We start from the raw sequence: 16,445 nt of genomic DNA on the forward strand, positions 1-16,445 counted from the left end.
ATATTGTAATAGTGCTATAGAAATAAAGATGAATAGAATAGAATTAAATTGAATTGAATCTATCTATCTATCTATCTATCTATCTATCTATCTATCTATCTATCTATCTATCTATCTATCTATCTATCTATCTATCTATCTATCTATCCATCCATCCATCCATCCATCCATCCATCCATCCATCCATCCATCCATCCATCTATTTTCAACAGAAATAATCGATAAAGCCAAAAGGAATGTTCAACTTATATTTATTCATTTCCCCTCTTAATGAACAAAAATAATCGATGTACCTTGATATGAAACTATAATGTCTTTATTTCATTAGAACGAAATACTTCATCACGGAAATCATCACCTTATTTTCTTCAACTGTACACGTGTTTCTTCTGAACAGAAGGTGGCGCTGTGCCAGACAGCGGCAGTGAAGGAGAGAGCTGACCAAACACAGTGAGACATTCACAGAAATGGAGACCCGAAAACTGTAAAGGCCCTTTCCCCCACGACCACATGAATTATTTACAACTTCAGGGAGATGTTTGACTGGAGAAAGAACAACAGAGACTCTCTTCACATGCACCAGTATGATGTTTGTTGTATATAGAGACCCCTTAAGGCTGACCTGTGAGGAAATCACTATATGAATTCCTTGGAAAGTCATCCGATGAGCAGCAGAAAACTCCAGGAGCGGTGCATTTTCTGTCAAAATGTCGATAACATCAACACATAACTACAAAAATTATGATTAAAAACGCTATTTAATCATGAAACAGGCCACAGTGTGATATTTTGCCACCAACAGGTAGGCTACACCTAGCCTATATATGAATTCGCCATTTTGTTTCTGAGAAAAAAACAAAAACTTACAATTACAACAGATTTCTCAGTTTAATAAATTCCCTTCTCTTTATTTGTTTTGTCAGCATTATACTTCCAGTGACGATTTTCAAGGTATAGTGCTCAGCGTAATTGAGTACAACCATTTTAAAAATGAATATTTTTATCCATTTCTCAGTCAATGCAGTCAATGTATTTTGGTTCATTTAAACAAAACAGATTTAATAAACAGATATATTTATTAAAGTAATATTTTAGTCACCAAACATATTTAGAAATTGAAAGATAATGCATTTAAATTCAAGCAAAATATTGCAAAAATAAATTACAAACTACAATATTTCAACTAAAAAAAATTTTTTTTTTGCTTCTCTTGATATTTCCTCTTTTATAAATTTGTATTTAATATTTTTCTATAACATATAAATTTGGTTCTAGTTATTGGACCATTATAATAAGTTTATTATATAAGCTGCATATTTGTCTTCAGTACTGACTAATGTATAAACAAATAGAGCATTGTATAGCTTCCTATTAAAAAAATATGATTTTAAAAGATAAATTTGTGAGTGGGTGTAATAATATATGCTGAGCACTGTATGTTTTTCTTGTTCAATAAAAAAGGTAAACATGAGAAGTATAGATATATTATGTAAAATAGCTTGATCATATTTGTGAAAAACTTAATTTTTTTTTTATCTTAATCTCATTCAAAACGTAACCTTTATTTATATCTTTTCTAGATCTATACATAAACATTTGTTTGAGTGATAACTGTACGAATACAACACACATGTCTGTTTGGTATTAGATTTTATTTGTATTTTGCACTCTTTATAGAATAAAAAGACTATCATTTTGAAAGTGAGAAGTGTTGGTGAGGTGGAAGCTTTTCCAGATTAAACTTCCTTAACCAACATTTATCACAAAGGCATGTTGGGTGTTCCAGAATTGAGTTAATGGACACAATAAGAAATTGATTTTGATATTGACTACATTTTAAAAATGCTGAGGAGGAAAAATTTTGAGCTGTATTATATTTCGATACTTGAACACAACCCCGTCCCGCCTCGTTTTCTTTGACCCACATTTCATTACAATTTAAAATAGCATATTATTAAATTTTTCATTAATTTATTAATTTTCCTTCAGCTTAGTCCCTTTATTCATCAAGGGTCACCAAAGCGTAATGAACCACCAACTATTCCAGCATGTTTTACACAGCGGATGCCCTTCCAGCTGCAACCCAGTACTGGGAAACATCCATACACACTCATTCACACACGTACACTACGGCCAATTTAGTTTATTCAATTTATATAGCACATGTCTTTGGACTGTGGGGGAAAACGAGCACCCAGAGGAAACCCAGGGAGAACATGCAAACTCCATGCAGAAACGCCAACTGGCTCAGTCTGTACTCGAACCAGCGGCCTTCTTGCTGTGAGGCAACAGTGCTAACCACTAAGCCACCATGTCACCTTACATATTTTACCATTTATTTATTTAAAAAAAAATAATAATAATAATCTAAGTAAAGAATAAAGAAATTTCTTACTGGTCCTAAACCTTTGAACGGCAGTACATAGAGACCATAAGCCAAGTATAATTATGACAGATTTTCAGGCCTTATCTCTCTTAAATGGATCCAGCATTCAGATATGTGTAACTTTCTTAAACAAATTTTTCTAAAACTTCTTATACGTAGGTTTTAATTCTCGTTCATTCATTCATTCATTGAAAAAACAAATCACAAAGTACTTCCAACTTACCAAAATGGTGATCCTAATTGAAGAAATAAATTATATAAAAGAAATTCACTCAAAAATACACTCACACATTTGAATATGTATAAAAAGGGAAATATACTAAATTACTGAAAGTTGGGATTAAAAAAAGAAACACAAGATATTAAAAAAAGGAAAAACATTTGTGATGCCACCATGAATATTCATGTTTTTCTTTTTTAACCAATTAAATGGTAGTAACGGTATAAAAAAACACCAATATGACTTAAAAAAATAAAATAAAATAAGTATTATTGTAAAACATTGTAGGATATGGCTTTAACAGGTCCTGCTAATACACAGTGGTGTGTTTCTGTTTACATATTCATATCTTATTCATTATAATGTATGAAGAAAAACAAATGTTTAAAAGAAAGTTGGTTATAAGAGCCAGTATCCAACTTTATACCCCTTTTCATTTTAAATATTACACATACACATGTACGTTCATTTTTATGGCAGCTTATATAGTTAGAAAAAATTGTAAATGACCTCCATATTTGAAAAATAAAACTTAATTTCTTTTTCTTTTCTTAAGTACACAAGTGCTGTTGTGGTTTGTTTGGAACCTGATAGCTTAACAGAGCAATGCATTTGAGATGAAACCCTGATTATTAGATCAGAACAATGATAAAAATATAGTAGTAATGGAGTACATATATTCACTCACATTCAAGTGTGTGATTGATCAGCATACAGAGCGCGCTTGCGTTCAATAAGTGACCTTTTATATACAAACAACTGAACCGACACTGTACATACTCAGCCCTTAATGGTAAATACATTATAATAATAAGAAATTCCCATTTGTTTCCCGTTGTGTTCGATTTATTTCCTCTGAAGATTAAATCAAACGATGCTCCTGTATATTTTAACACCGTCACATTGAAAACTGCTTGCCATTTTTTTATTCTCCCATCAGATACTGTGTGTTTCCCGATCGCTCAGTTCGAGAATTATTTAATAAAACTGTGAAAAGAAAGAGAAACTTGTTCTTTTTTTTTTTTTTTTGAGCACGAGTTGGTTTTGCCATGGCAGTGCTGTTCCTCACAGGCATTGGCTCCCCGAGCTGTCAGTCACACGGAGATCTCATATGTGGTTCCGCCCACTCCGGTCACCTTCTTAACACTGGTGTGTCTGCTAGGCGTTCCAGAAGGAGTCCCATACTGACCCTTTAGTTGACCGTTGACTTTGCCTTGACCAATGTCCTCTCTAGGTGAAGAAAAACAGGAAGACATGTTTGAGGTGGATGGTTTTCCGGTTCTGTTCTTGTGTCCTTCAGATTGTAATGTGTAATGGACTGAGATGTTAAAAATGACAGTTCAGGAAGGAAGAGGACAGTCTTGAAGAGGGTCAGAAGGGATTAACAATTCAGGACTCAAAAGTAAGGTTAGTGTTAAAAAAAAGTTTAAGGCCTGTTGGCATATTTGTTGAATATATCATTATAGGTCAAAGACAAGCTGTCACATTTTGGAGTCAAAGTGTTTACTACAACTTTTTAAAATATGAGTAAAATAATGTTCCAGTGACATTTTATTTATTTAAATTTAAATATACTAACTTAAAATGTAACTTTATTTTATACAATTATAAAATAGGCCTATGCAAAAATAAAAATAAAAATCACAAAAAAAATAAAAAAAAATAGTGCATGCGGAAAATATTCATAGCGCTTTTCCACATTTTTTAAATTTTACAGCCTTATTCCAAAATTGATTAAATAGATTTTTTCCCTTAAAATTCTACACATAATACCCCATAATGACAATGTGAAATATTACTATTTTTATAATTACTATTACTTTTTTATATTTTATGATTTTATTTTTAAATCATTACTTTAGTGGGATCTAAAAACACTGCCTGGGGAAAATCCTTACTGTTAAGTCCTGTAATAAATCATCACATTAAAGAAGACACATAAAATCATGCAGTCTGATTTTAGCAACTTGGTAAAATAAATAAGAACGAAATCAGATCAAAGAAATTAGCATGGGAAATACACTTGTAGCATAGTAGTGATTAAAAAAATCATTAATAATGCACAAGAAGCAACACAAACACAACAAAACACATAAAACATGCGCATCAAATCTTAATTCTGTACTGTATAATACACAAATTTCTTACAGAGAAACACTGTTATCATAGAAAAACAAAATGTAAAGTATGCATGAAGTTTGATGACATGCTAAATGTGTCATAAGCTCATGAATATGAATAAACAAGCATGCATAAATTAAAAATGAAGACTGGAAAAGCCAAAAAGACATTTATTTTGCTAAGAAATACACAATCATATAAATTTTTGTTCTTTCTCTGCAATAAGGCAAACCAAAAACTTGCCCTCTAATTTGGTTGAAATATAGACAAGCCCAACCGATAAGTTAACACAAAACAACTTTAACCAAATGGCTTGGTTTGCACATATTTTACCCAAATTTAAGTTGAAACAACCTATAGTGTATTTATTCTAAATAACAATGACAAAAATTTATTTATTAAAGGGTTATTTCAACCAAAAATTAAAATTTCTTATTAATTACTCATCCTCATCTCATTTCAATCCCTCGATACCGTCTTCAAAATGCAAATGAAGATATTGTAGATGAAATCCGAGAGCTCTCTCATCCTACATACAAACAGAGGGCCCAAGGTGTTTAAAGATGTCCAGAAAAAGAGCCAAAAAAATTCCATGTGGCTTCAGGGGTTCAACTGTAATCATACAAGGTTACAAAAAAAAAAAAAAAAAACCTGTAAAAATGACTGTGTTTGTCTGTTTTCTGCGTCAGATTAGGGTGCATCTTTACAGCCAATGCTAAGCATGCATGTTGGGCTGCAGACTAGAGTTGTCACGATACTGGAATTCGATACCAATCGGTACTAAAGTTTAAAAAATGTTAATTTCCCACGAATATTTAAGCGCTGTTGAGCGTGTTCTTAAACAGCACTGATTTGCCATTATGTTTACATGCTCAACAGACAAGACTGTGATTGGCCGTGAAGGTCAATGGTTCACCAAACTCGCTGCTGTTTACTGCCTGTAATCACAGATACAGGGACACTTTCAATCATCAGCAGATCACTCGTACATCAGCTTATAGACAACACAGCTGATCCATGTGACTTTGAAACGCTCCAATGTCCCTGTATCTGTGATTACACAAACAGTGGTGAGTTCGGTGAACTGATGATCTTCACAGCCAATCACATTCAGTTATTTCAGTTGAGCACATGAACACACTGGCAAATCAGCGCTGTTTAAGGTTGTGCTCCACAATGCTTAAATATTTGTGGGAAATGGATGTTTTTAAAATGTCAGTACCAATTGGTATCGAATTCCTGTATCGTGACAACCCTACTGCAGACTCTATTGATTTTACATGAAGGAAAAGAAACATTGGTGAACAGTTGTTTTTACAACTTTTTTGGTGCACAACCAACATTCTTTTGATTACAGTTGAATCCGTTGAATCCGTTTGTTGTCTATGGAGGATGAGAGAGCTCTCAGATATCATCTAAAATATTTGTGTTCTGAAGCTGAACAATGGTCTCAGTGGATTGGAACAACACAAATACAAGTAATTATTAACAGAAATGTAATGATTGACTGAAATCACACTTTAAAGTACAAAAAGAAAACAGCAACAAATTAAATCTCTTTTTAGAAGTCCCTTCCACAAACATCTTCTCCCGTTCACCCAGTATACACCACCTCTTCCTCAACTTCATTACTAAAAGCAGAAGCTACATGTCATACCTTGTACCCAGATGTGGCGAATCTGCCCTCTCCAGTGCGCTAATGAAGGCGACTTTCTGGTGTGCGTACGACGGTGAGCGCGGCACGGATGTTGGCGACTGATGCGACTGGTGCACCGGTGAGCGATACTGTAGTTCAGCTGTTCTGTTCATGCCACCTCCATCTGTGTGAAGGGACGTAGTTGAAGTCCTTGGCGCCCGGACGAGCGATGACGCAGAGGAGCGCAAAACAGGGGTCCGAGGAGGATATCCCATCAAGTTATCCCTAGAAGCACACACAGGGGGAGTGGGCTCTCGAGACGCGGGGCCTCTAGGACCGTCGGGATACCCATGTGGGAGTCCATACGCGGTGTCAAAGACTCCTGAATCATTAGCATAGCCTTGAACGTGACGATGCATTAGTTTCTCCCTCTCCTCAAACTCCTTCCTCTCTTGGATGGAGGCCATGATGGTTTTGGAGAGGTTGTCGTAGCGGACCGGTGACGGGTCGCGTTCTCGTTCTCTGGAAAGAGGGGACTGGCGTCCATACATTGCGCCGATGTGAACGGGACTGTAGGATGGTGGACCAGCATGGCGTTGAAGTTCGGGTCCACGAACATGGCACATTTTAGTGGGTAAATATGGTGAGTGAAACCCCATTGATGGGACGCCCGGATGAGCAGCGCATTCGCCTATAGATGGCGCTACGCTGGGGGTTAGCAAGCTATCGTAGGAGAGGCTGCTGTTGCGGCCGGATAACGTCCCAGGAGAGAAGACGCCTCTGTGAGGGGTGGATGTGATGGTTTCATGCTTGGTGCCACCTAGTGGTGTGCAGTCAGCTCGGTTTACTCCCTGTTTGAGGCTAAAGGAGCGGGACGTGGTGCTAAAGGAGTCCAGCTGGAAAGGGGACGACTGGTATGTTCGGTGGAGAGGAGCACTCCGATAGTCGGGGAGATCTAGATTGGGCTCCGAACGGTAGTCGTGAGATCTCTCTTCCAGAACTGCAGAGGGGTTACCGTTCTCGCACATTACAATCTAGGGAAAGAGGAAATGTTTGAGAAAAAAAAATCAAACAATTTAAAAATGAAACTATATTATATTATATTATATTATATTATATTATATTATATTATATTATATTATATTATATTATATTATATTATATTATATTATATTATATTATGGCTGCACGGTGGCGCAGTGGGTAGCACAATCGCCTCACAGCAATAAGGTCACTGGTTCGAGCCCCGACTGGGTCAGTTGGTATTTCTGTGTGGAGTTTGCATGTTCTCCCCATATTTGCGTGGGTTTCCTCCAGGTGCTCAGGTTTCCCCCTCAAGTCCAAAGACATGTGCTATAGGTGAATTGGGTAAGCTAAATTGTACATCGTGTATGTGTATGAATGAGTGCAGATGGATGCTTCGCAGTGATGGGTTGCAGCTGGAAGGGCATCCGCTGCGTAAAACATACTGTATGCTGGATAAGTTGGCAGTTTATTCTGCTGTGGCGACACCAGAATAGTAAAGTGACTAAGCCGAAAATAAAATGAATGTATATTATATTATATTATATTATATTATATTATATTATATTATATTATATTATATTATATTATATTATATTATATTATATTATATTATATTTAGTGCTGAGCAAAAATTGATCGCCATTAATCGCATCCAAAATGAAAGTTTGATTAAACATGATATACTTGTCTGTATTGTAAAAAAAAAATATATATATATTATGTCAAAACACAGTTTTATTTTAGATGCGATTACCACAAATAATCTTTTCCCAGCACTAATTTTATTACATCGTTGATAGTAATATCTTACGATATTATTTGAAATAAAAAGTAAAAAAGTAAAAATATTTAGAAATATAAAGTAAATTTAAATATATGTAGCTGAAGTCAGAATTATTAATTCTCCCCTTTGAATTTATTTATTTATTTTTATATTTCCAAAATAGTTTACCAGAGCAAGGACATTTTCACAGTTTGACTGATAACATTTTTTCTTCTGGAGAAAGTCTTATTTGTTTTATCTTGGCTAGAATAAAAGCAGTTTTTAATTTTTTAAACACCATTTTAAGGTCAAAATTATTAGCCCCTTTAAGCTATTTTTTTTTCAATAGTCTACAGAACAAACCATCGTTATACAATAACTTGCCTAATTACCCTACCCTGCCTAGTTAACCTAATTAAGCCATTAAATGTCACTTTAAGCTGTATAAAAGTGTCTTGAAAAATATCTAGTCAAATATTATTTACTGTCATCATGGCAAAGATAAAATAAATCAGTTATTAGAAATGAGTTATTAAAACTATTATGTTTAGAAATAAGTTAAAAAAATATCTCAGTATAACAGAAATTGGGGAAAAACAGGGGGCTAATAATTCTGACTTTAACTGTAAACACATAATATGTATAACATTTGAATACAATAACATAATGCAGCCTTCACCATAAAAAATGACTAATTTCAATACTTAAAAACTGTAAAAATGCTTTTTGTTGACATTACTATATATATATATATATATATATATATATATATATATATATATATATATATATATATATATATATATATTTTTTTTTTTTTTTTTAAATAGGCCTAAATAAATGTATGATGTGTAGATTTGTATGCTTCAAAATACTGGTGTATAATGCTATAAATTAATGAAATATGTTAGAATAAAATATATATAAATTTACAGTTTCTACCATATTTTTAACAGTAAAAGTTCTGGCAACCACAGCTGCTGTTATTTCATCGTAAATTAGACACATATATATATATATATATATATATATATATATATATATATATATATATATATATATATATATATATATATATATATATATTATTTGAAAATTATTTTGAATACAAAAATGGAAATCCTTTTGATCACATGCTGTAAATTAAGCCTTTGTTGTAATAACTTTCTAAAATATGTGAAAATAAATAAATAAATGCAACAATTATTTAATTTTATATTTTAACATAATTTTAATATTATTTAATTTTTAAAATTATATGAAACAAAAGACTTAAAACATATTTTAAAAATGTTTATTTAAACATTTTAACATTGTAACAACTAAAATAAAATATTTAGAATAGTTAAATGTAATATTTGTAGTGTTGTTACAGCAGTGTAGTGTTATTATAATATAATATAATATAATATAATATAATATAATATAATATAATATAATATAATATAATATAATATAATATAACATAATATAATATAATATAATTATATTATTCTCCTATAGAACTCGTATATGAAACTGTGTTTTTTTTTCTCAGACAACAGGGTAAGTCCATTGCTCCCACCTTCTCTCCAGTTGCATGATAGTGCACTTTAGGCATTGTCCCGAAGGAAGGTCTGTATTTGAACATGGCTGGAGTTGAAGGATTGGTGGGTTTGCTGGACAGCGAGCTCTCTAGATAATGTGGAACAAATGGAAAAAAAATGAATGACTCAACAATGCAGCAATATGATGCAACACCAGAGGGCAGCAGAAGCACAGTTAAGAAAAAGACATCTCGCTACAAACACACAGCGAAAAATCAAGCAGAATTATTCGTGCATTGGGAAGTTGGCTGATTAATCCATTTTATTATTGTAATGAGCTTTTTAAATGACAATAAACATAATATTAACAAAAGCTCACGAGCCAAAATATATGTTTGAATACATATAGATATACTAAATACACAGACAAGGGTGTGTTCACACGTGTAATTCTATTTCATTTATTTATTTATTAACTGTGGTTTGTTTGGTTCTTACTTTGTCTTTTTTGGGGACTAAACCTACATATAAACAGAAGAATTAAGTCTTTTATTAAACGGATAGTACACCCAAAAATGAAAATCTGTCATTTACTTATCCATTACTTGTTTAAAATCTATTTAAATTCTTCTGTTAAACAACATTCCATAATGTAAATAAGTTGTCATTTAAGAAGAATATGTGAATAACTCAATTTTGACAAAGATGTCAGATAGAAACCTATAAATCTGAGCTGACGACTTTTCCAAATGAGCCAAACAAACAAAACTGAACAGTTTACTCTGACCAGGTTAATAAAACCAAACCTGGTATGCATGAACACACCCTTAGTCATGGATCTGTCCTGATGCCCTTAAGATTTAATGTGTAGTAAATCAGCACATTTTTGAATAAAGGGATAGTTTATCTTAAAATTAAAATTGCCATCATTAATCTTCCTTTAGTTCAAAAATGTTTGAGTTTCTTTCTTCTTTAAAACACAAAGGAAGATATTTAGAAGAAAGCTGGAAACCTGTAACCATTCACTGAACAGTTCAAATGCAAAATGTCTTCTAAACGGAGCATTTTTCCTCAGACTCCTTTGTGTAGGTTTATTAACATTATTTTTATTGCAAATAATAGGTTATTTTCATTGCTTTTAAAAAACTGACAATAAAAATAGGATGCTAATAAAAATGCACAGTTTAGGAGAAAACTTACTTGGAGGTTTTTCTATATGAACTATTTATTTGTTTTTCCTAATATGGAAGTCAAATGGAAGTTAATAGCTGCAGTGTGCACGCTTAACTCTGAATTAGTCGACTCAGATTTGATTGACCTGACTCAGATCACTGAGATTTAGGGTTCTTTCACACTTGGTTCATTTGCCTGGACCGTACCCAAGTTCGATTGTCTCCCCCTGCCACCTCCTCGGTTGGTCTGTGTTCACACTGTCTTTTTTTCTTCTGAACCCTGGTACGATTGCGTCATCGAGCTGCTGTTTTGTTTACGGCCGTTGCTAGGTGACGGTCACGAAAGCAAGCGCAGAAATGGAAAGACGTCCACACATCGTGGTCATTCTGCTTTTACTGAAGCTTTTGGACATACAGAAAGCGACTCGCGTCCATCTACCGCAAAAATGTTATAAACATTCAGAAGGAGGAGACAAGCAGACATCACTGTGTATACTGTGTTTGCTCTGGCTCAGTCCCGCGCATGTCACCAAGGTACGAAACTTGAAACCCACAAACACAAACAAACGTTATGAAAACGATAGTTTGTTGTACAGTTGGCGGTTCACTTCACTTCCGTGATTTGGTATGATTGCATTCACATCAGAAGTTCACATGAACCATACCCCAGACCACCTCTTTCAGGCGGACTCGGGTACGGTTCATGGTTGTGCACCCGAGTTCAGAAGACATGTTCACACTAGCTAAACGTACCGTACTATGACGTCAAACAAACCCGGGTGTGGACCAAAAGTGCTTATGTGAAAGCACCCTTAATCTCTCTGTAAATCAACTCAGAGTTCAAGTTTAAACTTAGAGTTGGTTGAACCTCCGGTAATGAAACAGGCCCCAGTTTATTCTGACCAGGTTAATAAAACCAAATCTGGAAGGCATGAAGACACCCTTTGTCATGTATCAGTCCTGACTGCCTTAAGATTTAATGTGTAGTAAAGCAGCCTTTTATTATTATTAAAGGGATAGTTCGTCCTAAAATTTAAACTGTCATCGTTAATCTTCTTTAGTTCAAACCTATAACCATTCACTTCCACAGTATTTGAATAGTTCAGATGCCATCTGGGAATTTCTTCTAAAATGAGCATTTTTCTCAGGCTCCTGTGTAGGTTTAGGATTACAACTTTTATGGCAAATAATAGGTGATTTTTATTGCCTTTAACATGAAATAGCTGAAAATAAACATATGAGGCTAATAAAAATGCACGTTTTAGGAGGAAACTTAAGTTGACACTTGGAGGTTTTTCCATCTGAACTCCAGTCAATGGCTTGGCTCGCAAAATATCGAAACTCCTGGTAGCCCTTTGAACAGGCACTCTGCTTTTGGTAGCCCGAACACAAATTTAAGTAGCCCACATAGAAAATACATGCCTGAAAATGCATATATAATTAAAAACAAAACAACTAATTTATTAAACATAAAAAAAAGATATAATGGCATTTATTATAGGCTATTTGGTTATTTTTTTTAAATCAAAGATTTATTATTTATCTTAGGCTTTTATATATTTTTTTAAATAATCTGAAACAATGTTTACTTATCTTTTTTTTGTGATTAAACTGATAGAAACACCACGTTATGTTATTTCAGAGGTAGTTGTTTATAGTTTGGCTTTTTATATTGGTTATTATCAAGTGGATTTATAGCTGCCGTATCAGCAGCACAGCACATACATATTTATCCACTTTTTAAGAGAATGTAAAGGTGTTGAAGTATATTTTTTCTTCCACTGTGATAGCCCACCGGGCAGGTGGAGATTTTGGTAGCCCGACTGAAAAAACAATAGCCCCGGGATGTCATGCTACCAGATTTTGCGAGCCCTGAATGGTTACAGGTTTTCAAATTTCTTCAAAATATCTCCTATTCTGTTCAATAGAATAAAGAAACGCATAAAGCATGAGAACAACTTACAGGTGAGTACATTTTTTGGTGAACTATCATAGTGTGACCGGTTGATTTATAGTGCTACTTACCTTCACTGGAGGTCAGCTGACTCTTGATCTGGTTGTAGCGATCGGCTTTGGGTGGCAGAGGTGGCTGTGCATCAATGCTTTTATCATCCATGCCATTCAGACTGGTCTTGGACTAAAGCACAAGATTAAAAAAAAAGACTGATTCTGGGATGCATGAATTAATTACAGACACAACACTTTTTATAACTGTTCCTATAAAAAAAATAGAGATACTGTGTATTTCGATTAGGGCTGTCGATTGAATGTGCACACTATGTGATTTTAAAGGATTAAAGGCAAATTTTAAGGAATTAAAGGCCCACTGTAATTTATACCACTAGAGGGTGCATATTTACAACAATCAAAGGCTTATATTGATGACTACAAGACTAAGTGGGGAATCATGGGAGTTGTGGTCTTCATTACATCCTATGGGACTCCAGCAGAAAATCATGTTTATGGATGAGCTGGAGTATTTAAAACTTTTCATCATGTTAGTATGAAGGCTGAGCGCAGTCGAAGAGAAACAAAAATGATGAAGCAATTGCTGATAAGAGACGAGTGTGACCCGCTATGAAAGCAGCAAAGCTTTTATTATGACACAGTTCACCACTTCCAGTTCATCTAGTTGTGATCAGGTGGAGAAGAAGCAGTGCTGTTTTATCATACTAAATACATTTTAGGTTTCTGTTGTAACGCTGCTCTGTGCAGCTTGATTAAATGCATAACATGTTAAAGCATCATTGATGCTTGCCTATTTTATATAAAACCAAATTAGAAATCGAGGGAGTGTGATGTCATCAGCGTGTTCACTAGGCAAGACAATGCAAGACGTGTGCTTACACGCACTCTGGCATGCATCACAGCGTATGCTGAGATCTGAGCTCTAGGCAGTCAGCAGGTGCATTAAGCACAATTGCCCAGGTGAGAGCAGCGCACATCAGACAGTTCATCAAGGACCTACCGCTGGATCTCATCTCACTATAGTCTTGGCTATATCTAACGACTCTTTGATCTGTTAAATCTACTACTTGCTTTCAGGTAACGTGTTTTAACTGAGCGCAAAGATAAGTTAATGTATTATATATGTAAATTATGCCATTATTGTTTATTAAAACTGGGTTTCAGCAAAAGAGAGGGTATGTTTTATATTTTTCAATGAAAATGAAAGGAGGCAGCAATGTTATAGGCTCCGTTTTGTTATAAATATGCATACAGTGATGATGACAGTCATATAAATATGTAGCTACATGATGTCTTAACATTTGTAGTGTCTGTTAAGTTAATATCAAAATGAAAATAGGCAGTTCCTTCAATCAGGTTTTCATTTTATTGTTTAGATAGTGAAACAACGTAGCCAGTGTGATGTGAATGATGTTATAAAGTACACTGTTCCCTTTGAAAATTTACCCGACGTGTCCTCGGGAGTCTGTTTTCCATATCAAACTTGCAAAGTCTGAACTTACAAGGAAAGGATGCAAGACTGAACTTTACTTGATATTGAAAATAAGCCCCAATCAGGTAGTGAATGTCTGCAGCCACGCCTCCGTTTTCAGATGTCTCCGTTTTCCCCCATTCACACTGACACAGAGCAGCAGCAGAGTTTATAACAAAAATGGCCTCTTCAGCATTTCCAAAACACTCTTTTTTCGGGGCTTGAAATTTGCAGGGTAGATAGAAGGCATAACCATAGTATAAGTTATGTGTTTTAAAACTAAAACATATTAGTGTAAACCGGGCCTTAGTTACTGCTTTGACGTGACTACTGAAACAATATCGGACTCCAGAATCACACAAGGTTTCTTGACCTTGATTTTTTAGTTTGACCCCTAGAGCCATGGTTTGCATTCACCTTAAGAACCTCATCTCTGTTGTCAAATGCGAGGACTTCAGTTTTGTCTTTGTTTAACTGAAGAAAATTGGCACATCCAGCTGTTATTTTTAGCACTTGTAATTGCTTATTTTTTTATTTGAAAACAAAAACGCAAAATGCAAATAGAACCTTCTAATCTTAAAAAGTCATTTTCCGCTTGGAATTATAAGGCTCTATCTGGCAGATCATTAATTGAAGCTTTACTTTTCAACAAATACAATCACAAAAGTATAAATAGATGTTGTAACAATATGGTGATGCTTGAGAAAGTTACATTTTTGCTTTTAATAACATTTAATTAATGTTTTAGGATGCATATTTGTTCTTGTTCAAATTTAGCACACAAGGCTTTGATAAATAATTTATCCAGTGCAGCTGTTAATTTTATGGAATTAATATGGTCATATTTATTGAATTTTATGCTTTATATTAATTATTGATTTATGTTTATTGCATTTTATGCTTTATATGAATATTTAAATTATATTTATCGATTTTTATGCCCCATTAATTAAATTAAGTTTTTGCCCTTCAATGCTTAATATTTAAAGAAAACAGCAAATGTGCAAATGTGTTTAATAAACACTGAAAAATGTTTCACTGACCATATATACACAAACAAAAATATATTTTACATTTAATATATTACTTTTTTAACAACTGTTTCTTTTTCAACAATGTAAAATGTAACATTTCATCTTCATGTCAAAAAATGCTTCTAAATTATTACATTGACGCACGTTTTCAGGTTTCGTCTCAATTTTGAGTAGCGCAACATTATTTAATCAATGATTTTATTTTTATTTCTTTCTGGTCTTTCCTGCTGTCAATGGAGCGGTCTGGCAAAATGACACAGAAAGAACCTTATAGAGCCAAACTAGGGTTCGACTTTTTAGATAAAACCTTTTTAGTTTTTTGAAATAAAAAGTTTTAAAATGTAAACAACTTATTAAATGACATCTTGTTTACATTATGTGATGTTTTTTTTTTTATAAGAATATGTAAATAACTCAATTTTGACAAAAAAAAATGTCAGATAGAACCTTATATGTCTATGCTGAATCAAAATGCTTATTTCTAAAGCAACCTTTTAAATCATTTAACATAATATTGAATTTAGGAGTCATTTCTAAGTCAAATGAACACTGGAATATATTTAATGCATGTCTACATTGTGAAAAATGTATTCGACTGACATCCCTAATTGTAATTGTTCCAGTTATCACTGAAATCTACATAAATGGCAGTATGAATCGATGCTGTAGCATTAGTACTTGCAATAACAGTGGTGATTAAACACCATTGAAATTCCAGGATGTGGGCAGACAGAATTAAAAGCTTTCGTGGACTCACTTTGCTTCGTAGGATGTTACTATGGATACCATTATCGCTGACTTTTACACTGATGTGTCTGTTAGAGAGGTCTGGCCTGAGGAACGGCGGCGTCACAGTGACAGGAATCTTCTTCCTGGGATCAGCGATATACCTGTAGAGCAGAGACAAAACAGCTGATGTCAAGTGTCTGGGAAAAAAATAAACAACTCCCTTCTGAAACATCACAGATTGTATACATATATTTTTTTAAGAAAAGCAAATGTGCTCATGGGTCAGACAACAAGCTTCATTCACAACAAAAATACAAACTACTAGTATCCACACCAATTAATAAAAAAAAAATCAAATAAAGTAAAATAAAAAATAAAATTATTGTACACACC

General features: G+C 33.8%; 1 protein-coding gene across 3 annotated transcripts in view; it reads right to left on the minus strand.

The window, feature by feature from the left end:
* Positions 1 to 234: 234 nt before the first annotated feature.
* The window catches only part of zdhhc8b (zDHHC palmitoyltransferase 8b), a 128,508-nt gene continuing 112,297 nt past the window's right edge, over positions 235 to 16,445 (minus strand). For 2 of the 3 annotated variants that reach the window (XM_073949936.1, XM_073949935.1), the window contains exons 7-11: positions 16,081 to 16,213; positions 12,876 to 12,987; positions 9,717 to 9,826; positions 6,385 to 7,397; positions 235 to 3,836 (exon numbers count right to left, since the gene is read on the minus strand). In XM_073949936.1, the coding sequence (XP_073806037.1) occupies positions 3,701 to 3,836; positions 6,385 to 7,397; positions 9,717 to 9,826; positions 12,876 to 12,987; positions 16,081 to 16,213 (1,504 nt within the window). In that variant the 3' untranslated portion in view covers positions 235 to 3,700. The remainder of the gene's footprint in view (positions 3,837 to 6,384; positions 7,398 to 9,716; positions 9,827 to 12,875; positions 12,988 to 16,080; positions 16,214 to 16,445) is intronic. The other variant, NM_178304.4, reaches the window with a different exon arrangement.

The sequence above is a fragment of the Danio rerio genome, chromosome 5, assembly GCF_049306965.1.
Source record: "Danio rerio strain Tuebingen ecotype United States chromosome 5, GRCz12tu, whole genome shotgun sequence".
Classification (NCBI taxonomy): Eukaryota; Metazoa; Chordata; class Actinopteri; order Cypriniformes; family Danionidae; genus Danio; species Danio rerio.